We start from the raw sequence: 24,808 nt of genomic DNA on the forward strand, positions 1-24,808 counted from the left end.
ACGGAGAATAAATTCTCACGAAGACGTCGCTTTCACTCCCACTTAAAAGGGACAAACTCAATTATAGAGCTTATGTTATGCAATGCAAGTATTGTGTGTGAGAAGAAATGTTCAAACATTTGACAGAAAAATAAATAATGAAATAAAATACTTGTAAATAAAATGAAATATTAATAATATATATAAATACTATAAAAATAATATGTATATATAAAAAATTATAAATTAAATATATGAAATTTTAATTTATAATTAATAAAGACAATTTATAATTGATTTTTAAAAGTTTGACCAGAGTCCCCAGCGGAGTCGCCAAGTTGTCGTAACCGGTTTTCGCCCGGGCACGAATTTTTTACTTGGCGGAAAAATTGATGTGAATAAATAGTTTTTGAAAATAATTTGGGAGTCGCCATCGGCCTTTTGGGTCAGGTAGGTCGAATACCTAAAAATTATTTTCTTTAAAAGAGTTTTAAGAAAACATCAATCAAAAAATGAACTGATCTGCGTTTATAACCAAAAATTTGTTCTTTTTAATAATAAAAAAGGATTCATGGTCGGTTACGTTTAGGGAAGGATTAGCACCCCTACAACGCCCAAAATTGGTACTTTTTAATTATAAATTGTCTCTATTATTAAAAATTCAAAAAAAATCAAAATATATTTAATTTATAATCCTATTATTTCAAAATTATATAAAAAATATTTATTTATTTAAAAATATCGGAAAAGGACTTCTAGGTGTCTTAAGACAGTTCTTTTCTTTGATATTAATAAATATTAATTTAAATAAAATTAAATAATAATTTTTATAATATTTAATTTTAAAATACCAGAATAGGACATCCAGTTGTATTAAGACTGCCCTTTTCTTCGATATTGAAAAATATTAAAATAAAAAATATAAATTATTATTTATCATATATATTTATGACTATATAATAATAGTAAAAATATTAAATATATAAACAATTAGAACAATAAAAATACAATTAGAACGATATATTTAAAAGCAGTAAAATACATGAAAACATTTAAAATTAGTGACTAAATTATAGTAAAATTAAAATTAAAAACCTAATTCATAATTAATCAAAATTATAGGGATTAAACATGCTATTTTCTTATTTTATTAATTTATTGACTAAAATAAAACTATATAAAATTCGGATATTAGATTAAAATAAATTAAAACATATTATCAGATTAAAATATTAATTATTAAAATTAAGGGATTAAATCTGTTATTTATCCTAAATATATTATTTTAATACAAAGGACTAAAATAAATAAAATTAAAATTAAAGAACCGAATTAAAATGATTATAAAATCGATTTAGTGACTAAAATGTAAAGTTTACAAATCTTGAACACTGCGGACGGGATTTAACAATTAATATTTGCACAAATAGTCCTTCCCGAAACGACGTCGTTCGGGAAGGCCTATTTAAAGTCCGAAACGGCTGGCCCTTCGGGCCAGCCTTCATTTCTTAGCTTCTCCTCTCTCTCTCTTCTCTGAGAGAGAATTTTCTCTCTCGCTTCTCTCTAAAACAGAGAGAAGCCAGCCGGCCGGCAGCCGTCAGTCGGCGTTCTTCCGCCGCCGGCCACCGTCAAAACTGTCGTCGGCCACCACATCCGGTGGCCGGAAATTACAAAACCCACCCCAAATTAAAGCCTAGTTTCCCCTAAAGCTAAATCCGGAGGTTTTTTAGCCTAAAATACTACTGAAATGCGTAGATCTAAAATTTATACCTTCGACCTTTGACTTTCCGATGGCTCCAAAGAGGCTCTGATGACCAACTGTTCCCTCGGTAAGTTTCTCTTCTCTCTTTTCCTTGCTGTTTTAGTGATTTGTGGTTGCTGGATGTGTTTTTTTTTTCTGTTGGGTTCCTCCTCTTCTTTGCAGGTTGGGTGATGGCTTTATAGCCATCACCGATGCTCATCTCGGACCAGTCCGAAGGGTAGAGTTCGGTGAGTCACCAAACCGTAGGTGGTAACTCACCCCATGGTTGGAACGTGGACGGCGTTCCTTGCTTCCTCTGGATGTTTCTGTTGAAGCGTGGCAGCAGTTGATGAAGGGGTCAGAGAGGCGGCCGGCGTCGTGGCCCTAGGGTATCATAACCCTAGGGTTTCCTGCTGGAACCATCTGGACTGTTGGATCTTGCCAGATCCAACGGTAGCAGGCTGAGGCGGCTGGGTAAGAGGGAAACCCTAATCTGGTTTAAGGTTTCCATTAGGCTTTTGAATTTGGGCCACCATTTGTAATTGGGCCTCCATTTTGGGTTTTGTAATATTAAATAATATATAATAATAATAATAATAATAATAATTATAATAATTATAATTATTATATAAATAACATTAAAATTAAAAAAAATGAATATCTTCAAAAATAATAAAAAAATAATTTAAAGCGATACAAACAAAAAATAATTCAAAAATCAAATGAGTAAATTAAAAAAATTGAAACTAGACCTGAAATTTTAAGCTTATCGGATGGGATAGGTAACTCGGCCGAGGTGACTTTCCCTCCTCTTCTCAACCACAAATAATATAAAAGCAAAAACCCCAGACTAGAGAAACCCACATCACTAAAACTTTTAATTCCCCCCTCTTTTCCCACACAAGTCCCTTATCCGCCGCTCCTCCTCCGAAACCCTCCGCCGCTGCCGCCATTTTCACGGTGGTGTTCTCTCCAGTATCTGACTACCCTCCATTATCGACAACCCCTCAGATGGCAGCAGCTGCACCAACTGTTTCCTCTGATGCCACAGTCACTACTCCTTCCGATGGTCCCGTCCTCAGCGTCGTCAACAAACGACTCCGTGCCCTACGCAAGAAATACAACCGCATCCTCCAGATGGAAGAATTCGTCTCCCAGGGGAAGCCCTTGAACAAAGAACAGGAAGAAGTCTTCCGTTCCAAACCCGCCGTCTCCGCCCTCATTGACGAACTCGAGAAGCTTCGTCAGCCTCTCTCTTCCGCCGTATCCGAAGAAATCTCCCTCGCCTTACAGCATCAAACCATTTCTCCCCAACAAGCTACCTCACAACACCAGCCGGAGACCACTCAAGTTCAAGAAGAGCATTCTGATGAGCCCCACCGTGGCGTTGAGGATCTCCTCAAGCTGCTCTATTTCGGGTCGTTGTTCGATGTTAAATCTCAGAACGATTTTACTTCCACCATGTTGACTAGGACTCACGAGAGAGGCTGTTGCTTGACTTACGATTACGTTACCGATGATGCTTCTGATCTTCTCAGCGAGAAAGATTTGGATTCGATTTCGATGCTGAGTGGACTGTTGACTTCACGATCTGTTGATTCCAGTTTGTCTCACCAGAACGCTTTGAACCGCTGCATCCACCATGCCAAGCTTTGGCTTTCGCGTTCAGACCAACTTATTGACCCCACTCTCGCCGTCTCCTGTAATAATTCACTCTAATCATCTATTTAATTTCCTTTTTTATTGTTCATGTTTTGTTTCCTAATATGTTAGATTCCCTTATTATCATTGTAGATGTTGAGTTGAGATGTAGGCTTAAGAAGATTATGGATTTGGAATACTTCACAACCATGCCGGAGATGAAAGCTCCTGCTAAATTGGCAGCTGCTACTGTTGGGACATTTACTTCTTTTCAGGCCGAAGATTCAATCGGCCGATTCGTGCAGAAGGTAACACTTTATTTTTAGTTTAGTTACTGGCGTGGTTAGTTGGTTATGAATTAATAATTTTTGGGATTGAAAAGGATATTTTTATAGCTCAGTTTAATAATGTGGGCATCCAATTGCATCTTTTGCTTGTATCTGTTTGTGTATTGTTAAGTCATGGTTATTGCTTTTGCATGAGAGTTTAAGTAGATTATCTGTGAGTGTTTGAGGAATAGTAATAGGACGTTGTTATCGATGAATTTCTCATGGTCTTTCATTGCAGCTATTTATTTTTTCTATCGATTTTATATGTTCCTGAATCTGTAGCTTGCAAATACAAATTTTACTATGTATCTCTGTTCGAGAATGTACGAAACTGTGCCAGATACAAGATGGAGTGGTGAATGATCGTTTTTGCCATCTTATATGTCATTGGTACTTTCGTGTTATCTGAAACTGTAGATCATTTGTCTTTCAAACTGAAAGTAAATATTAATAATATGCTGTTGAGATCCTTCAGAAGTTGACATTATTGAACTCTATTATTCTTTTTTTAGTATGCCTAAGCTAGGATCACAGATGAGAATTGCTAGCTGCGTCGGTAAATCCACTTCACATAATGTCCTTTTTCTTGGGTGGAGGGAATTGCTTGAGTAAGGTTCTTGGTATTGTTAATGATAAAACCTGATGTAGGGCAACTAGATAGGAATTATATGGTGATTGAAGTACAGGGTAAAGTAAAGGCTACTATAATAGAACGACTAGATGGTAACTCTTGATCAAAAGTTTAATGTACTGGGCAATTGGTTCGTGTTAGGAATTGGATTATACGAAGGATTCCCCATTAATGGGGGATGACTCGAGGTTGATTAATGGTCTGTATATTGGATTTTTAATTCAGAAATTAGAATATGATTTTTGTTGTCTTGAACTTGATGTGTTTGGTAGGTAGTTCCGGCGTTAATTTACTCATTTGGATATGTTTTTTCCCTGTTAATTGTATGATTCCAATAGGTATTATGTTCTTTTTTTCAAGTTTTTATAATTAATGTAGGAAGAAGATGCATCAAATGTTCAAGAATTTGAGACTATTCAACTTAGTGCTGCAGATGAACTTCACAAGGTGCCTTAAGTTATGTAAAGCTATATTTGTTCCTCTAAGATCTTATTTATTTGACTTAATGTTAGGAGGCTTGTTCTCTGCAGAATGAACCAGATATAGAAAATGGTACAGATGATGTTCCAGTTCAACAGGAAAATGGCAAACTACAGGAAGATATAGAGCATAATCAGAGAGATATTGAACCCAATGATCAACACTATGTACCTCGAAGAACTTATCAGAACCAAAGAGGTGGTCGGAGTAATGGGGGTGGCCGTAGGGGTTATTCCAATGGTCGTGGAGCTCGAGGCAGTGGAAGGAGAGGTAGCGCTTACCATCAAAACGGCCGTAGCCAGTATTATGATCAATCCAACAACTATTATCCTAGGAACTACAACAACAGCAGGGGAAGAGGTGGCAGGGGAGGTGGCCATGCTTACAATAATCACAGGTCAGCAGTCCAGAATGGTAGTTATGTTGCGGCTGATGTCAGTGTGGTCTCGTAACAGCTTTTTTCGGTGTCGCTAGGGCGACAAAAATGTTTTTTTTTTGCATGGAAAACATTGTTTGACCATAGGTTGATCATTGATATTGATATGGTACAAATCATGGGCACCCTATTTAAACTTTTCTTTTGGCCGTTAGGTACTTCCAGTGGATTCGTTGATTTAGGAAGTTCTGGTGATATTACTTTTGTGTTTAATATTTCTGTTCTTGCGGCCATGTATCAATATTATTTAGGGTAAATTATGTATTTTGTCACCTAACTATACCCGTGATTCCGTTTTAGAAACCCAACTATTCCTGTGGTAACCCTCCATTTGCTCTCAAAAGGTTACCGCACCCAGTCTTGAGCTTTACCTGAGACCTTTCTCTACTGGGTTCCCACTCAACAGTCGAGGCGGGCTTCCCAGTAGGTGTCTAGATCATTTTCTACCCGTCATGCCTAGTAAAAAGGGTTGGTTTGAGGCAGTAAGGTACTCCATGTAGGAGCTTTTTAGGCGAATGATGTGTGTTTGAGGCACTAACTAACTCGACGTTCCATTGGGCTTTTTCGGAGGATCTGATTCGTATCGTACTTGAGAAACAGATTCTCTGTCTTCCTTTACAAAGAGATACTTGTCATGGTGGCTATGGAGATGCACGACTTTGACATCAAGGAACAAATCCATTCCTGTCCCATGCTTGTTAGAGTTTACCTGCTGAAAGAAAATGTTGAACATTTTAAGGGCAGCCGTGTTTCCGTGTTATCTAAGTTATCTAATTAAGGAGAAAAAAATGTTAAACCGTAGTACCGATTTGGCTGACAATTTCAGCGACCCTATTGGAACCACCGTAAACCTTGGGGACTTCAATGATGACACGGCTGAAACTGTTAACAAAGGGCTTGACAGTAAACTATCATCGCTCGAAGCCTCCAAAACCTCAGTGGACACCGACGAAAAGCTCGAAACCGAAAACAAATGCCCAAAAAAAAAACCCCTCAAAGACTTGGAATACTCTCCCACATGCACCACCGCCACATCCCATAATACCCCTTTCTTCATAGCTCCACTCGGAGGTTCGTCATGAGGGACGATGGAGTTCCGCCATGGCAGCATTCCCCCGTTTGCACGTAACAATCTCCTGTACTATGTCTTCAGCTTGATTTTCAACCCTTCTTTTATGGGCTCCCACCGGAGTTTCCAGTCCACCTTATCCGGCACCGTTTGCAGCACCATTTCACCAGTCGTGCCTGAAATAAAGGGTATATCAGAGGCTGAGAGGACAGTTAACGTTACTATTTTCATGTAGTACAAAATTTACATATTATAATGATACGTTTTCACGTTCTTCTGTATTCATATTATATTCACATTATTTTCTGATTTTATATTGTATTTATTTAACATCTTAATTTATTTCATGTACACATAATATAGTTTATGGAAAATCACATTTTGAATTAAATATAACATTTGCACTATTTCTTTCTCTCTCTCCAACGTGATAGATTCGATAAATTAAAAACTTAAGCTCCAAGTTTCATTGAAAAAGGATCCATTAAGCTCAAAGAGCATTTCGAGGAACAAAGGCATTATTTTTAGGCCTCTGACTTTAACTATCCCCTCGATGATTGTATGGCCACGTGGGTTTGACGTGAATGCCTCTCGCTGCTTACGGTGCTTTATTTTCTTGATTGTGTCATATGAAAATCTTTTTAGGCCTCTCGAATCTTTAAAGTCTTTGAAATGTTAAATCTTTCGACCGTTTACAATCTTTCGATGGAATCATTAATAAATCTACATGGTTTATAGTTTATTGTCTAACAACCATATCTATTTATCATGTCAAATTACGAATAATCATCGTCACTCTAAGTCTGACATCAATATTAAAGGTCTATATATAAGCCATCATACAAAGCTGAAGAAATCGTTTCTCTCTAGAATTATCTTATTATATATCTCTCTCTCTAAGACGGTTATAACTTTTCACTCAAATAAAAAAGAGTGAATCGTAAAAAAAAAACTGCTACATGTAATTTGCACGTGAAGATTTCCACAAAAGGAAATCCAATAACGAGGGCAGCGATAACTTACTGCAACGGGGCTCCCATGAAAAACTAAGCAGCGATTAACAAAGCCGTCTGCGTTTGCCGGTTCGGCAATGGACAGGGACGGATCCATGAAGAGCAGTTGGCCTATCCATCCCCAAAACGTGGTGGGATGCTAATTTGAGCAGGGGAGCCGAGTTGCTTTTGGAGTGAGCCTAACTCGAATTCATGGTATACCCTTTCACCCCCACCTTCCTCATGGCAAACGTTTTATTTCTAATTCCGGGTCGGATAAGTCCAACCCTCATCACCCTAGGACCATCCAAGGATTAAAACGTCACCACCAAATAATACAACATCCACATCTCTTCTTTTCTTTTAAGGAAATACTCCCTAGGTCCTATAATTCGTGTCTTATACCGACTATGCAAGTGGTTTTAGGAGATATATTTGATCAAGGAAAACGATAAAATTATCCTGAAATGTGATTGATAGATTTTACATATTTGTTTGAGTAGGTGTAAAAGAATGGAACATGTGGGTAAAAAATGAAATATAACTGTTGTTTTTTGTTGATTTTCCTAATAAAACATTTTAAATTAAATAATTTTAAAAACCAAAAGAGACACGTTTATGGGACAGAGAGAATATATATTTTTATACCTAACATATGGTGAATCCTAAAGACGATATCATTTATTTTTAAGCTTTTTCTTAGTGTTGATTTCCCTTTTTCATCTTTGATTGATAGGTAGTAGCATCATAATATTGGTCGATCACCTTTTTTTTTCCTTTTATTTTTTTATATTGCATCTATGTTTTTTTTGTTATTTTTAGGGATAAAGAATATAAATGGTCATTCGACTATATGTTTTATTTTGTCGGCTTCCCTGATTAAAAGGTACAAAATAGTCTTCAACTATAGGTCATTATTTTGTTGAGTCTAATCACTATTAAAAGTCACAAAATGATCATTCGACTATTTATATGTTCAAAACTCGACTATTTCTATTAAAAAATGGCGATCGTCTGAGTTGGATGTTACTATGTTGACTTGAATATGATAAAATTATATTTCAGTGATGTTTATTAGCACCGCAGTTACTTTCAAGCACCGATTTGACAACACAATCTTTAAAGCATTGGCTCAACGACACAATGTAAGCGGGTAATCGATCCAAATCATACAACTTAAAAGGTTATGAGACAAATTTTTATCATATCTCAATAAATATGTTGACATCAACTCAAATGCTCACCAATTAGTTAAAACGATATGCATGATTTTAAAAAATAATAATAGATGGATGACCAAAATAGAAATTAAATAACAAATGAGTGACCAAATAGGTAGTTTGCCCTACCTCATATGCGAGAACCTTCGTTCCTTTAATATTTCCTTCTATCCGATTCCCACCACATTATTTGCAGGATTAATTTGAACCGTAAATATAAATCAAACCCATTTACCAGACGGTAAGCAACTGAGGTGGAGTTGCACGTGAGAAAGAGGAGGGGTTTATGAAACAAGGGGGAGAAAAAATAAAGGATAAATTATATCAGAGACCACTCAACTATAGCATTTTTTCATTTTGATTAGTATTTTTAAATTATTGTCAATAAAATCATCAACTATTTAAATGCATTTAATCATACCAATTGTCATTATTAATTTACGGAAGTGGTGATGAGGCAATTAGTAAAATTGGTTTAATTATATATTTGATCCTTAATATTTATGTATTCTATAAATTTAGTCATAATTTTAAATTAATTTAATATATTTAATCCTCCAATCATGTGGCGACATGTGTCACGACATGATTGGATGTTTTCTAAATTTTTATATTTTAATTAAATGATTTTTTCACCAATTAGGTGGTGACACAACACGGAAGCATAGCTTGATTTCTTCCTAAAAAGGTATTTGTGTTTAAAGAATACTCAATAATGTCAAAGTATATTGTCTCCTGCTTAGACTGATAAATCTAAAAGAAATTGTTATATCATCTATTCGAAGGGTAGAAATGAATATGGATATTGCGGATTCAGAATAATTTAACTCTTAGAAAATTATTGAAAAAATGAATATTTATTATCGAATCAGTTCGTCCTTCGGTAAAAAATGATGGCCAAATTATTCTATATCAAACTATTGTCATCACCTATTTAAAGAGAGAGTAAAACAAAGCATGGTCGGGTGTGGGGGAGAATCAAACCTTGGACCAGGCAGAAATCAAGCATCACCTCAACTACTAGAATTAAGGGGTTGTTTGTTTACTTTAGAATGGTTAAGCGTTGAATGATTCAAATGATGAATGATTCAGAGGTTCTGTATGAATTAGCTCTAAATGTGACATGATGTTTGATAACGGCTCTGAATCATTCAGAATGTACTTTTGTGCTGAATCATTCAACACTGTTTTGCTGAATCAGTCAGCACTGAATTATTCAGAGGTGTGAAACAAACGCGTTGAATGTTGAACGGTTCAACATTCAGCGTTGAATGGTTTAACATTCAAAGCTGAATAGTTCCATTCAGAGGCAAACAAACAACCCCTAAGGCCACAATTGTTATTTGTTTTCAAAATGCATTATATAATATGTTTTAGATTATGGTTGAAAAATCAAAATCAAAAGATATTATTGGATTCGAACATGAAATTTTAACTTAAAAGTGGGTTAAGGTGCGGCCAAGGTTAATCAAACATTTGAAAAACATTTACACTTAGGAGTGTTCATACCTGACTCGAACTAAAAAAACTGATATTTTTCTAAAAAAAATACCCGACCTAACATTTCTCGGGTGGGCCCAAGTCAAAAAATTTCATTTTTTTCAGGTACCCTGTTACTCAAATACCGTATTACATTTTTTTAATAATATAAATTTTATTTTATTTAAAAAAATAACAATTTGAAAATAATAAAAAACCGGGTACTCGATTACCTATAAAATCAGGGTACCCGATACATTCGGATCGAGAAACGGGCTGGAAAATCAAATACTCGAAGATTCGTGTACCCATACACTATTATTTATATATGGTTAATATCTATTAAATATACAAGTTTAAATTTTTATTTTTAAAATTAAATTATTTTTCTTTTATTTTTTATTGATTATTTTTAATTTAAAAATAATTATAAAATATAAAAATAATTTATAATTTATAAAAATAATTAGGAAAAAAGAAAAAGAAAACAATTTTTAACGATATATAAATTTTAAACTTGTACTTCTAATAATATAACAATAAAAAAAATTAATTTTAAAAATAAGCATTTTAAAATTGTATTTTGAATAGATATTAACGATATCTAAATAATAGTATAAGTATTTTTCAAATGTTTAATTTACCTTGGTTGCACCTTAACCCACTTTTAAGTTAAAATTTCATGTTCGAATCCAATAATACTTTTTTTTAATTTGATTTTTCTACCATAATCAGAAATATATTATATGATGCATTTTGAAAACAAGTAACAAATGTGGTCTTACCTCTAGGGTGCGTTTAGTTCACGGAATGTAAAATTATCAATGGGAATAAAAGATTACCAGAGAATATGATTACTGGGAATGTTATATTTTGTGTTTGGTTGGTTTAGCAGGATTGTAAGATTACCGTGTTTAGTTAAAGGAATAAAAGATTATTGGAATGTATATTTGACCAAATTGTTCTTATTATATATTTGTTTTTTAACAAGTTGATTTCTACTATAATATTACTATAATTAATTTATATATTTTTTAAAAAAAATTTAAATTCATAAAATTTATATAATTTTTTTTACAAAATTGAAAAGATAAATAGGTTTAATGAAAGGATAAATTTTTTTAACCCATGGACTTCATATAAAATTTTAATTATAGATTTTTTTGTAAATCTAAAATAGTTTAAGGATAAATTTGTAATTTAACATTCGTAGAAATTTTATTATTCAACGACAAAAGAATGATATTCTTGGGGGGGGAATTAAGGGCATTTTAGTCCAAAACATCGATAATCCAACAATACCTAAGGGAAGGGGTAATCACATTCTCAGTAATATACCTCAAAAAATCCGCTGTTGGTAATAAAATATTACCGAGAATGGGATTACCGACCAACCAAACGGAGGAATGAGGATTCCATTCCCCCAGTAATACAACATTCATTGAACCAAACGGGGCCCTAGTGATTGAGGCATTGCTTGATTTCTGACTGGTCTAAGGGTTAATTCTCCCCGGCACCTAGCCATGTTTTGTTTTACTTTCCCTTTAAATAGGTGGTGACACGTGTCATCACCTGATTAGTGAAAAAATCATCTCATTAAAATAAAAAAAATAATTTTAAAAATATTCAATCATATCGCGACACATGTCGCCACATGATTGAAGAATTAAATTTATTGAATTAATTTAAAATTATGACTAAATTAATAGAATGTATAAATATTAAGGATCAAATATATAATTAAACAAATTTTACTAACTTCCATGTCAACACTTCTGTTAACTAATAACGGAAAGTGATCTAATTGAATACATTTAAATAGTTTGATGATCTAATTAAAAAAATTAACAATTATGGTCAAAATGAAAAGAGGATATAGTTGGGTGGCTTCTGTTATAATTTATCCAAAACTAAAATAGACCACCCCTTCCGACAAAACCACACTGGAATTGATAGTTCGCAACTCCCGAGGTCTCCCCCTCTGATAAAACCAGAAAGACGAAACTAGAAAAGGGAAGAGCAGAACACAAATTTGCGAACCAACAAACAATTTCCACTGTCTAAGGAGATCAACACTCTCACTGACAAAAAACAAACAATAAAAATCCATCCTTTATCGCTTTCTGTTTCCCTTCATTATAAGGAAAGTGAACCCATAATATATATATATATTCCTTTTGTTGGGGGGCTTTTTTATGTGAAGTTTGAGCTTGGGTTTGTTTTCTTTAATAGCGATGGATCCACCAGCTATGATGAGAGATGGGGTGTACAATCTGACGGAGATTTGGCAATATCCAGTTGGAACCGGGTTGGGTCAGATCGTCGGTCCGAATCGGGAGGTTTCGGGTAATGAACCGGTTAGCTTGGGTGGTAGTGTGAGGAGGAGGCGTGATGGGGAAGACGAAGCAGCTCAGGTTTGTTGTTTCCACTCGTTGTAGGCAATGGCGTGGTATTTTTTTTCATTTTTCGCTTGTTTTCTCTTTGAAATCAATTGGGGTTTTAGAATCATACTTATTTTTTATTAACATTTGGCTTGTTTCTGTTGTTGGCATTTTCTGATTTGCTCTTGCTTAGGGAAAGTTCATGGATTTGATTTGACAAATTTTGTTAGTAATTTGGGCAGAACGATGGTGATGGGAAGAGACTTCAAACATCGGTAGGTACCGATGAGAATCGGGATTCGAGAGCCGAGGCAGAACCCAGTTCAGGCAAGCCTGTGGAACAGAAAGCACAATCGCCACCGGAGCCGCCTAAACAGGATTACATCCATGTTCGAGCGAGAAGGGGTCAAGCGACCGATAGTCACAGCCTAGCAGAAAGGGTAATTTGCTTATGCCTAAAAATCGTTCTCCTACGACGTTTACTATCGTCGTTTAGCTTTGACATTCGGTCGAAATTCGTAGAATCTGAATACGTGTCTTTGATATGAATCTTTTTTTTTGGGTGCGGGGGGGGGGGGGCAGGCAAGGAGAGAAAAGATCAGCGAACGAATGAGAATTCTTCAGGATTTGGTCCCTGGTTGCAACAAGGTATACCATATAGGCATATACCATGGAATTCGTAAACGGTTTCTTGTCTGCAAATCATATGCTATTTTGTTCGATATTGATGTATGGGAAAAGCTAGTGCTTGGTGTTCTATGACTTGTCTCTGCTTATCAGTAAATTGATTACTCATCCCATGCCATTGCCGAGGACTTTCTATTGCTTGTGATACCAAAACCATGTTGTGAGTAATTTTTAGCTGGAAACCGGCATATTTTTAAGCCGCTTGCTGAGTTATTTATTTGGACTCAGGTTATTGGCAAAGCGCTTGTCCTTGATGAGATAATTAATTACATTCAATCACTACAGCATCAGGTCGAGGTGTGGATCCTTCCGCTCGTGTAACGCTATTTATTTTGCAATTTTCCTCCACCACTTATCTCGAACTTGCATTTCTGGAAATTTTCCGGTGTTGCAGTTCCTGTCAATGAAGCTTGAAGCAGTCAATTCAAGAATGGACCCTGCCATTGATGTATTTCCTCCTAAAGATGTAAGTATTTATTCTGTGTTGAACCATTTTATTTGATTAACTCGAGGCCAAAAATTTATCACTATCCTAGAATAGGCACACATGCTTCCTTGGTCGTGTTTTCATTCATCTAAACTTAGATGCTCGTAGTCGTATCGAACATGTACTACGCTTGTCTTAGATTCTTGTATGTACGAGGGATAGCCTTCTATCTGTAGTCGGTAGCCCAAAAATGAACGGAAGAATGCGTGTTTCCTGAAATTCTTAACCGATTGCATGATTTCCTTCTTAAGGATTGACCCTAGGGCTGTAAACGAACTGAGCTTGAATGAACAGTCTTTTGTTCTTAGTTCGTGTTTGTTTGTTTATATAACTTTTCATCAAACGCTGTGTTGTTGATTTACACCCTTACTATGAATCTACATCCTGAATAATCTTGGGTAATCTTCAAATTCATCGAAGAGATTTCCCACATTATATTTCCGACTTATTATCTGTTGTAACGATCTATTTTTGGTGTTTCAGTATTGCCATCAAGTTTTCGATACCTCTGGTATGGCATTCGGTTCACAATTGACAAGAGAATACAATAGTGATACGTCACCGGAGTGGTTGCATATCGGTGGTGCTTTCGAGAGAACAACATAACACAGATAAACCCCTTGTCAAACATAATAAGAGCATTAATTTGCAATACTTCCTCCTCCGGTCTTAGCTGCAGAAGTATACCGCATCGTGTTAAGCCAAAGAAACTCGATAATTTCCTTGCTCGGCTCGACACGGGGCATGGAGACACGATTGCCGTCGAAAAGAATGATAAAACTTATTGCCTGAAAACATCATATACTTCTTGTGTTTTGGACAATCTGTTGTTTCACACCGCCTTCTCTGTACTAATACCTGAACAAAACAGATTATCCTGGGATTGATTATTGTTGTACAAGAAAGTTTACTCCTTGTTCTAGTTTACTGAAAGCTTAAATGTCGAGTTGAATCGAATTTTGTTTTAACATTGCGTAAGAGCTCTAGTTTCATTCTGAACGATAATGATTCTGTTTTGAGTCGTTGAAAGCATAAAGTTGGGACGCCGCCATAGCTTGACGGCTGCCGTTTGCAGTTGTCTTCCAGTAAATATTGACGAAACGACGGCGTTTTCCTCGGTTTCAAGGAAAAGTCCTCGTCGGCACTCGAACCCAGACTTCCAACTGACCTTCGCCCCTCCCACGCCTCCTCTTCCACGTCACCTGTTCACGCGCCTGATTAATTAGGAAACCCAAGCTAACGCGGTCCGAGATTAGTGATGTTTCCAAATTCAAGGGAAACAAAACAAATAAATGCAGTAATTAGTGATGTCTCTCTGTTTCATCGTTGCAAAGGAGACCTGTCACCTTCAATCGAGCTCCGTCAAATCGAGAAGCGGTTGTCGTAGCCGTTGTAAAAAGCAGTCAGGAATCCACTTCTGGATCTTTGAAAGACAATAGGGAAGATGAGTAGTGGGGATAACATTCGTTCATCGATGAGAGCGCAACCGGGTCGTAGTGAGAGCTTTAGCCAACAGGCGCCGGCTCGAACTGTCACGTTGGGCCGGTTTCAACCTCAGGCGCCCGCTTACCGCACCATCTACTGCAATGGTCGCGACGCCAATTTCGTCCATCGATACAGGGTATTTATATAATTTATACTTTATTATTTTGATTTTTTTAGTATCTTCATCAGGAATTCAAATAATGGCTGGATAGCGGTGTCACAGTCATTATATCGCGATTGCGGTGGTATGATACCGCAAAATAGCTGCCTATATTCTGCTATTCTACTTAAAAAAAGTCGTTTTTTTTAAAATCAATTTATTTGGAAAAAAGTCAAGGACCGCAATGACCACAATATAAAGGCAACGTCACTGAAAACGCAATTTAAATCCCTGATCTTCAGCGTACAATTCATGTTTAGCGTTTTGGATTTCCTGAAAAATGCGAACTGTTGTTAGCCTGAATCTCTTTCAACGTTTACGGAACTGATGTTGCCATTACGAGCAGCATGATTTAAGCTTCTAGTTTATTATTATTACTGATTTTTCTATTTTATTGGCTTAATAAATGTTAGTTGTTGCGTGGTTTTCTCGCTTTCTATTTTTAATTTTCTATATTGGACTGGTAACATTAGAGCTTTCTCTGGGCAATGCTAAAGTGAAGGAAATGTAAATCCATGAGAAGAATTAGCCCTCTTTTATAATTTTGAGTAACAGATGTTATTAAATTATAATTGAATGGAATGAAGCTCACACTTCAATTATACTGAAAATTTGAGTCCATTGTTAGGGAGGTCGTGTCTTTTGTAATGATTCAAGAGATGTTATTTCGTCTTATCCAGAGAAGCGCTAATTGTTAGGAGGCGGATGAGTTAGCAAAAAAAGGGATTGGCTGATGTTAGGGAATAATGTGGTCTAGTCTAGGTGGTTCGATTCATGTAACGGTGTGTCTTTTATGATCTGGTTGTATCTTTGTTGGTTGATTTAAACCTTTTTTTCTAATAATACTTGGAGGTACGCTTTTCCTCCCGCTTTTTGTCGGTCTACCTTTATGGTATATTGACAATTATGAAGGGGTTTTTTAATAAGACCTCCATTCTTATAAAAAAAACATATTCATGTCATATTTTATTTAATTTTAAAGGCCTGAATTGGAGTTTAATATCTTCATTTTTTATAAATATCTTGGTAGAGTACTATAGTTTAATTTTGTAAAAACCTTAGAATGTAGTGATCTTTCGGATCAGGGAACTTTAGACTAAAATTCTTCAGTTATAGTTAAAAATTGATAGCATGGTATCTGGCTTAACATTCTCTATTTTCTGGTGATTTGTGCGTGTCTCAAGGCTGTATAGTTTTATTAAACATTTCCTTTCAAAGCCAAAAAACAATCCTGCACTATGAATGTCGAACAAAGAGAAATCTATGTTGAAATATGCATTTGTTGCTTGATGCCATAGAGCTATAATCCTTTTCATTCTAGGGGTGAATTCAAATTTAACCAAATAGATTTATTTGATTAGTTCAGCCAGTTGTTGGTTTTTAAATCTATTAACCAAATAGATTGGACTGACCCTTGTAATTGTAATTATATGATATAAATAAAAACTAATTTATGTTATAATTTGTAATTATATATGATATCATTTATCTATATATTATATATTACATAATATACAATAATTTAAATATAATAATATTCAATTAAACCAGCAGAACTAACTGACTTAAGTCTGTTTCAGTTTTTTCAGTTAAACAAGTTAATTCTGTTGGTTTGGTCTGCTTTATAATTTAGTTCGGGTTAATCAAGTTTTGAAATTATATGATCACTGACTGAATTGATTGAATTCTCACCCCTATTTCCTTGACCTCGTGGAGATCATTTCTTTTCCTGTTCATGTTTTATCTTTTCAAATTTGAGCTTATGCCAATATTCTATGAGAGAGTGCACATCCAATAAGCGGATTTTGCTTCATTTATTATGCTTCTGGGGAGTATTTAAGCAATTTCTCCCGACCTTCATTTAATCCTATTCTAGGACCATCATCTATTGCACTGAGAAATACTTAACTGAATTAAACACTTATATCATTCTTAACCGAGCTCTTTTTCTCAGTGTAACATGCCATAGACAAGTATGGAATAGGTCAAACTAATGCGAGGTAAAATAAGTTGTAACGTTGGGGTCAACTAGATAACATCATATTTTTCATTAATTCTTTTCTTGTTCTTCTGGTTAATCATTTTTATTCGTTCATTATCCAAAGATATTTGCCTTTCCATTTAGGAAACTACCCAGATATTGGAATTATTTTGTTGGAGATTCAACTAGAGAACATCATATTTTTGCATAGTTATTTGTTGAGGTTCTAGATATTGATATGTCTGTTGATTGATCTTTTGCAATTTCTCTACTATTAAGTTTCAAGCAGTAGTTAACGTTCTATGCCTGCATGGATCAGTCAGGCAAGTTATAAATATTTGGAAAGTTCAATTAATGATATGCATGAGTAGCATATAAAACTTTATTTATCATTGATAAATGCACTTAAACAAAAGTGCTTGATGCTTATTTCATTTGCTTATATGTACACATTATGTTTTGTATAAACGAGATTACTGATTGAATTTGCATCACTGATGTAAGATTTTTTTTCCCCAGAAGTTTTGTTTGTATCCATACTTTGTTGTTTGCAACTGATTCTGTTAAGTTGGACGTGGTTCTCATTAACGCGGTATCTATTGTTTTAGGGGAATTCCATATCAACTACCAAGTACAACTTTTTTACCTTTCTACCAAAGGGTCTTTATGAACAGGTAAGTTATTGGAGTATGAAGAGTTTTAGTATTGCTTTATTTTTCCTCTTAAGGGTTAAAGAACATAAAGTGGCTAAATTTATTTTGATGCATGCTTGACGGGACATCCTATATTTTTGAGGAATACAAGTGGAACAGTTAAATTTGTTGCCAGATTGTTTAAAAGGACAACCATTACCAGGTTTAATTCCAAGAAAGCACTCCATGTGTTGATTGATACTTCAAAACTGCCACTCTGACCATTATTGTAATAATTGGTTTTTGGGTTTGGAATATAGTAATATACGTTAGAAATCTAACTTTATTTACTCATCAAGTTAGATTTACTCATGTGGATTTGGTTAGAGTTGAGAGATCCTATATTCTGGCTACTCCTGACATAGTTCTGTTTTATTCTGACAGTTCAGGCGGGTTGCTAACTTGTACTTTCTTATGGTATCAATTCTATCCGCAACTCCATATAGGTAAGTTTTTTCTACCATATAATTGAGTTTGTTGGCTTTTATAATTACAAAGAACTTTTCCTGGGTGCTGGAATTGCCTCCTTAAGTTGGAATTGCCTTTTATTATTAAGATTAAGGTGGAAGGCTGTGAAGAGTTCTTTCCTGAGCTTGAAGATGGGGAAGAAGAAGATGGCTCTGTGTAAGGACCAGTTGATCCTGGGGAAGAGACTTCATCGGAAGAGAGCAAAGGGGATGATCGAGGAGGTCTGCAAGGGCAGTTGAATATTCAGACGATGTCAGACCCTTTGAATAGAATAGAAGCATGGGCTCAAGGTGCTTCTCATGGGGATGACACGTTGAACGATGAAAATTTGAAAATTAACGTGGAAGTCAATAATATTTTAGGTGCTGACCCTTGTGAGGGGACAGTACTAGGTGAGGTTAAAAGTCAGCAGAAAGTGTCAGGAGTTTCTTCTGTTGAGAGAAAAAGGGTGTTCAGGGTGGAAGGTGACACCTCGGAGCAAGATAAAGTTGTCAAAGTCTTTGGGCTTAATTCTAAAATGGGTAGGTTAGAGGTGTTTGGGCCTGAGCAGGAAAGTCCAAGATCACTTAGAAATGGGAAGAAGTCTGCAAATTTTAAAAATTTAATACAAGAAGAATCTGATCTGCAATATGGGTCTGTTTCACCGGCCCAGCGGCGTCCTTTGGATAAGGAGATGTTGTTAGGGAGTCTTTTTCTCCTGCCTAAAAAAAAATCCCTACTGAGCATGCTGAGAGTTTAAATGGGGTCGAGCTTAAAAGTCATTATCAGGTCCAATCACCTTCTGAAGCTTTTGAGGAGAATAGTCGTAACATAGTAGAGGAGGAGAATGAAGGCATTCAGGAAATTGAGGTTTTTGATATGGGTGACAAAGGGATTAAGCTTAAGAAGGGAAACATCAAAATAAAGGTGAAGAGTTATAGGAGATGGACATTGGGATATCAGGTATCTAAAGGCTTGTCAATAAGAAAAATATTTGAAGGATTGAGGGGTAGGGGACGTTTTGCTAGAGTGTACAGAAGGTCAAAAACAAGACGAGTCTGGTTATGTTCAGAAAATAGTCATAAGCCCATTCAGAACATGATCGTCTTTCATAATTATAAGCAATTTTCATCAAGTCCAGGGAAAAGGGGTTAGGACGAGGAAATCATCAGTTCTGCTCATGTTCAGGACACTTTTATGGTTTATATTATTAGCAGCAATTTTCCAAAAAGTGTGGCGGCATATCCTTTTTGCTTCAGGGAATTGTAGAAAGTCTAGAAAGAAGAGAAGAGGTTTAATCAAGAAGCTTTGGTCAATGCAGAAGTCTCAACTGTTTACTCTCGTTCCTTTTCTAAAGTTCTTGAGGAAGCAATGGCTACATGGGAAGTCTGTCAGAGCTTAGGCATTTCTTTCAAGGAAGGGAGGGAGGTTTTTATTGAAAAAAATTAAAAAGCTGGAGAAAGGATCAGGGGTGGTAAGTGAAGTTGGTTAGTTGGCCAGTTTCTGCTTCTCGTAGGTTTGGTTTTCAAGTGTATATGTTGGATTGCAATATTATTTATGGAATGTTAGGGGCCTAGGGAGAAAGGGAAAAAGTAGAGCGGTGTCGAGACTTGTAAATAAGAACAAACCGGTCATATTGCTTTTACAGGAGACAAAATTGAATAAATGTCAGAAGGGGCTTATAAGGAAATTAGGAGGAAATCAGCTGAAGGGAGAAAGTTTCCAGCCAGTGGATTGCTATGTTTGTGGAATAAGAATGTATATGAGGTTAGCAGGGTGTATAATCAAAGCAGATTTCAGGCGTTATTAGGGAAGTTCAAGGTGTCTAATGTGGAGTGTGTTATTATTAACGTGTACGATCCTTCAGTAGAGGAAGAAAAGGAGGAGTTTTTTAGGCAGCTGTTGAGTTATGTCCATTCTGTTAATCTGCCAGTTTGCATCGAGGGAGACTTTAATGCTTATCTCGACCAAGAGGAGAAGATTGGTGCCTAACAAAATTGGCATTCAGTGGGTCTGCTAAGGAATTTCCTGTAACAATCTAATTTAATAGATCTTCCTTTGGTAGGTGGCACTTTCACTTGGGGTAATAATAGAGAGATTACTACTTGGGTAAGACTAGATCGTTTCTTATTGAGTAGCAGTTTCTTAAGTTGCTTTCCGAAGACTGTCCAGAAATTGCTTCCAAATCACTCTCTAATCACAATCCGGTGCTATTGGTAGAAGATGGGAAAAATTGGGGCCCTAAACATTTTCGGCTTTTTAATTATATGCTGGAGGAAAATGGTTTTGTAGACATGGTTCATAATGTAATGACTGATCGGGTTAAAGATAGAGGGGGAAGAGGAATTTACAGTTTATTACAAGGAACTAAAAAACGTATCAAGGAGTGGCCAATCAGAAATAAACAGGGGATTTCAGAAGCTATCACAGGGTTGGAGAGCAAAATAAATGATTTGGAAGTTAAGGCGCAAGGCAGTGGACTTTCTACTTATGACTAGGATCAGCTCTTGACATCTAGAAAGGAGCTATGGAAAATGCACAGGATTGAAGAAAGTATTTGGTTCCAAAAGTCGAGGGCGAAATAGATCAAAGATGGTGATAGAAACACTAGGTTCTTCCACCTATGTGCTATAAACAGGAACAGATTCAATACCATTTCGGCATTGAAAGTGGATGGGGAGGTGATGAAAGATCCATATCAGATTAAAGCTTATGTCTCCCAGTTCTTTAAGAAAGTCTATAATTTTAAAGATTATTTAGAGATGGAGGACTTGAATTTGAATTTTGCAGAATTGAGAGTAGATCAAAGGAATAGTCTGGAGGTTAAGTTTTCAGTGGAGGAGTAAGGGAGGCTATTTTCTTTTCGGACAGCTCTAAAGCTCCAGGTCCCGACGGTTTTACGATGGGTTTTTTCAAGAAATTATGGCCGACTCTGAAGGTGCAAATAATGAAGTTTATGGATGATTTTTATTACGGGAGAAAATGGGATCATGGAGTTAATCATGCGTTTATTTCCCTGATCCCAAAGAAAATCAATCCGGAATTCATTGAAGATTATAGACCTATAAGTCTCGTTGGCAGTCTCTATAAAATCATCTCCAAAGTTTTATCGAGGAGACTAGTTTCTGTGATTAAAGATACTGTGAGCCCTTCACAGTTTGCATTTATTCCAGGGAGACAACTTTTAAATTGTCTTTTCTTACAAACGAAGGCATAGACTATTGGAGGAAGCAAGGGCTGAAAGGGGTAGTTTTCAAAGCTGATTTTCAGAGAGCTTATGACTCAGTTGAATGGCCAATTATCTTTAGATTAATGAGAGTCATGGGCTTTGGTGAGAGATGGGTTTCCTGGATAAAATATTATCTCTCCACGGCGTCTATCTCGGTGTTAGTGAATGGCTCTCCAACTGAGGAGTTCTCGATGGGTAAAGGGTTGAGACAAGGTTGTAGTTTGTCTCCTCTCTTGTTTAATTTGGTGGGGGAACTTCTAAATCGTATGCTAATGAAAGCGGCTGATTTGGGACTCTTTCAGGTTTTGCTTTTAGAGGATCAGATTCTTTAATCTAACTCACTTACAGTTTGTTGACGATATGATTTTGTTCTGCCAGGATTCACCTACTTATATTCTCAATATTAAGAGTCTTGAGGATCTTTAGCCTAATGACTGGGCTTCATTTGAATTTGTCTAAGAGTAAGTTGTATGGAATCAATGTCGAAGACGATGTATTAAATGAATGGGCAACGATGGCTGGTTGTGTCGTGGGTGTTCTGCCCACAGTGTATTTAGGTTTACCTTTAGGTGCAAAGAGAAATTCAGAGGTTCTTTGGGAGCCGGTCATCCAAAGTTTTAATAAAAAATTGTCCGGGTGGAAAGCTTCCACACTGTCTATGGCGGGTAGATTGGTGTTGATAAAATCAATACTGTCCTCTATGCCTATTTTCTTCCTCTCTGTTTTCATAATTGAGTAAGGTTTATAGGAAGTTAAATTCTCTAATGGCCAACTTTCTGTGGGGGGAAGGATCATCAAAAAGACGAATTCACTAGGTGAATTGGAAAAGGGTATGTTAACCCTTCGAGGAGGGAGGTTTGGGAATCTTGGATCTGAATTTTGCAAACAGAGTGCTGCTAGGTAAGTGGGTATGGAAGTTCGCATATGAAAAAGACACCCTTTGGAAGAATTTGATTTGCAGTAAACATAATGTGAGTAATCTGTCCCTAGATATCAGCAAGGTAGTCTCTCCTTCGGACTCATGGATTTGGAAAGGTATTACGAAAAATTACTTGGAAGATGACGCAATAGGTCAAGGTTTGCGATCTCACTCTAAGATTCAAGTAGGCAATGGCAAGTCTATTGTATTCTGGCACGATGTTTGGATAAACGAGGATTCTCTAAAGAATCAATTTCCAAGGATTTATGTTCTTTCTAATAACAAGTGGGGAAAAGTTTCAGTGTTTGGTTGCCTTCAGAGTAATAGATTGGTCTGGAACATTAGAACGAGAAGGAATTTATGTGATTGGGAACTGGATTACTGGATTCAATTAATGTCATTATTGGAGAATGTTGTTCTGACTGATTCGGTGGATGATTTTCTGTCTTGGTCGGGGAAGGGAGATGGATTGTTCACTGTTAAAGCATGTAGGTTGACTCTTTCTACCAATTCAAAGGGTATGATTAATTGGAAAAGGTTCGTTTGGTCAGGATTGGCTCTTCCAAGAGTCGAAACTTTTCTGTGGCAGGTCTCACATCAAAGATTAGCAGTTAGAACGGAGTTGAAAAGAAGAGGTGTTACATTGGAGGAGGTCACTTGTCCATTTTGTTCAAAGCATGAAGAAACAGTTCAGCATTTGTTCATCTCGTGCTCGGTTGCAGGGGACCTATAGAGCAGTTTTTTGAGGTTATGGGAAATCTCGTCAGTCTTGCCTAATCCACTCTCTTTGTTGTGTTCTTGGTCTGACATGAGGCCAAAATCTCAAATATGAAGTTTTATATCGGGAGTTGTTCTATGGTCATTATGGAAGGCTAGAAACTCGGTGGTTTTTTATAATTGGAAACTGGACAGTTCTACTCTTTTCTTCATTTGCAGATTTAGATTGGCTAAATGGTTTCTGGCTAAGCACCCGAATGTCATTATTCAGGTAGACTCTCTTGTGGGGGACCCTACTCTCACAGACAAGCATCAAACTAAGGTCCTCAAAAGGATGAAGGTTCAGGGTTGGCTTCCTCCACCACTACATTTTTTAAAGTTAACGTTGATGGGGCAGTCAGTGGGGACGGGCTGTTGGGGGGAATTGGGGGCATTTTAAGAGATTCGAGAAGTAAAATTCTAGGGTCTTTCTCGAATGTTGTTGGTCCAGGTCCTCCACTCGCGGAGCTGAAAGCCATTGAGAAAGGCATTGATTTCTTTCTCTCGTCGGAGTGGGCGATGAAGGGAAGGTTAATAATAGAGAGTGATTGTAAATCAGCAGTGGATTGGATTTTGCTGCCGACTACATCTCCTCATTTTTTTAGTTCGATGATTGAGAATTGTTTCCTAGTCTCGGGAAAGGGAGATATGTTAGACACATACTAAGGAGTTGCAATTGTGAGGCTGATACTCTGGCTAAACAGGGGATTGGATGATTAATTTTGTTGCTTTAGAGGTTTTTCAGTAGGTTTGTGGTGGCCTATTGAGGTTTTGGGGCTGAGATAGTTTTGTTGTTTAAGGGTGGTCAGGTCATTTTGGTGTTTTTGATTTTCTGTTCTGTAATATTTAAGGTTTTAAGTATGTCTTTGGTTGTATCTTATGTACTTTTCCTATGATTAATAAAATCCTAAGGCACTCTTTTCCTCCTTCCGCTGATTAAGGAGCTTTCCTAAAAACTCCATTAATCAAGAGGGGGTTTTTTAATGAGGCCTGAAATTCTTATAAAAAAAAAGTTGTTCAATTTTACTGCTACCTGTCTTCACTTGAGGTAGGGTTTGTGGCTTAGGGCCTGAGTGAATTCCTTCATGAACATGATGACTTATTTTTTGTCTCAGATCTATTTATCTTCAGCTTTGAGTGAAATACATTTAATTTTCATTGGTCTAATGTACTCCATTTTATTTTATTTTTTAAAAAAAAAGTAGATGTTGGAACCGCGAATCTAATCCATACAGAAGTGGACATGACTATCAATATTTTTTTTCCTTTTTAATTTCCTGCCCATATCATGTTTCCATTCCTTAAAAGTTATAACCTTCCAATGGAACTTTTGATACTGCTTCCAGTTTTACATAGAGTTAATATGCTTCTTCATTCAGATTGGTTCTATGAAGTTCTATGATACTGTATTTTTTCAAAAAAAAAAAAAAAGAAAGATAGTCTTCACTAGGAGCCCAATCAGCTGCTTTTAGTACAAATTGTAAGTCAACCTTTCATATATTTTCATGCATTCCACGTATATTTCTTCTACCTTTTCTTTGTGCTCATTAATTGCATTTACTTGACATCTATTCTTCAGCATGTAAA

General features: G+C 36.2%; 4 protein-coding genes across 4 annotated transcripts; all 4 read left to right on the top strand.

The window, feature by feature from the left end:
• The first annotated feature begins 2,570 nt into the window (after positions 1-2,570).
• Positions 2,571-5,420, top strand: LOC120209232. Its single transcript, XM_039208292.1, has 4 exons — positions 2,571-3,422; positions 3,515-3,669; positions 4,700-4,768; positions 4,852-5,420. Exons 1-4 carry the CDS (start codon positions 2,732-2,734, stop codon positions 5,251-5,253), a joined length of 1,317 nt encoding a protein of 438 aa, XP_039064223.1. The 5' UTR covers positions 2,571-2,731; the 3' UTR covers positions 5,254-5,420.
• Positions 5,421-11,973: 6,553 nt separating this feature from the next.
• Positions 11,974-14,461, top strand: LOC120209233 (transcription factor BHLH089-like). Its single transcript, XM_039208293.1, has 6 exons — positions 11,974-12,411; positions 12,621-12,818; positions 12,961-13,026; positions 13,294-13,362; positions 13,460-13,531; positions 14,036-14,461. Exons 1-6 carry the CDS (start codon positions 12,232-12,234, stop codon positions 14,156-14,158), a joined length of 708 nt encoding a protein of 235 aa, XP_039064224.1. The 5' UTR covers positions 11,974-12,231; the 3' UTR covers positions 14,159-14,461.
• Positions 14,462-14,981: 520 nt separating this feature from the next.
• LOC120209223 (phospholipid-transporting ATPase 3-like) lies at positions 14,982-18,399 on the top strand. Its single transcript, XM_039208282.1, has 3 exons — positions 14,982-15,173; positions 17,787-17,852; positions 18,255-18,399. The coding sequence occupies exons 1-3, from the start codon at positions 14,997-14,999 to the stop codon at positions 18,318-18,320; spliced, it is 309 nt and encodes a 102-aa protein (XP_039064213.1). The 5' UTR covers positions 14,982-14,996; the 3' UTR covers positions 18,321-18,399.
• A 1,583-nt stretch (positions 18,400-19,982) lies between these two features.
• LOC120209239 lies at positions 19,983-20,815 on the top strand. Its single transcript, XM_039208294.1, has 2 exons — positions 19,983-20,301; positions 20,481-20,815. The coding sequence occupies exons 1-2, from the start codon at positions 19,983-19,985 to the stop codon at positions 20,813-20,815; spliced, it is 654 nt and encodes a 217-aa protein (XP_039064225.1).
• The last annotated feature ends 3,993 nt before the right edge of the window (positions 20,816-24,808 follow it).

This window comes from Hibiscus syriacus, unplaced genomic scaffold, assembly GCF_006381635.1.
Source record: "Hibiscus syriacus cultivar Baekdansim isolate YM2019G1 unplaced genomic scaffold, ASM638163v2 tig00018474_pilon, whole genome shotgun sequence".
Lineage (NCBI taxonomy): Eukaryota > Viridiplantae > Streptophyta > Magnoliopsida > Malvales > Malvaceae > Hibiscus > Hibiscus syriacus.

Coding starts and splice junctions, on each gene's coding strand:
- LOC120209232 (XM_039208292.1), top strand. CDS start 2,732: ATGGCAGCAGCTGCACCAACTGTTTCCTCTGATGCCACAGTCACTACT. Junction 3,670..4,699: donor TCGGCCGATTCGTGCAGAAG/GTAACACTTTAT, acceptor TAATTAATGTAG/GAAGAAGATGCATCAAATGT. Junction 4,769..4,851: donor CTGCAGATGAACTTCACAAG/GTGCCTTAAGTT, acceptor TGTTCTCTGCAG/AATGAACCAGATATAGAAAA.
- LOC120209233 (XM_039208293.1), top strand. CDS start 12,232: ATGGATCCACCAGCTATGATGAGAGATGGGGTGTACAATCTGACGGAG. Junction 12,819..12,960: donor GTCACAGCCTAGCAGAAAGG/GTAATTTGCTTA, acceptor GGGGGGGGGCAG/GCAAGGAGAGAAAAGATCAG. Junction 13,532..14,035: donor ATGTATTTCCTCCTAAAGAT/GTAAGTATTTAT, acceptor TTGGTGTTTCAG/TATTGCCATCAAGTTTTCGA.
- LOC120209223 (XM_039208282.1), top strand. CDS start 14,997: ATGAGTAGTGGGGATAACATTCGTTCATCGATGAGAGCGCAACCGGGT. Junction 15,174..17,786: donor ATTTCGTCCATCGATACAGG/GTATTTATATAA, acceptor CTATTGTTTTAG/GGGAATTCCATATCAACTAC. Junction 17,853..18,254: donor CAAAGGGTCTTTATGAACAG/GTAAGTTATTGG, acceptor TTATTCTGACAG/TTCAGGCGGGTTGCTAACTT.
- LOC120209239 (XM_039208294.1), top strand. CDS start 19,983: ATGTCAGAAGGGGCTTATAAGGAAATTAGGAGGAAATCAGCTGAAGGG. Junction 20,302..20,480: donor CGACCAAGAGGAGAAGATTG/GTGCCTAACAAA, acceptor TGCTTTCCGAAG/ACTGTCCAGAAATTGCTTCC.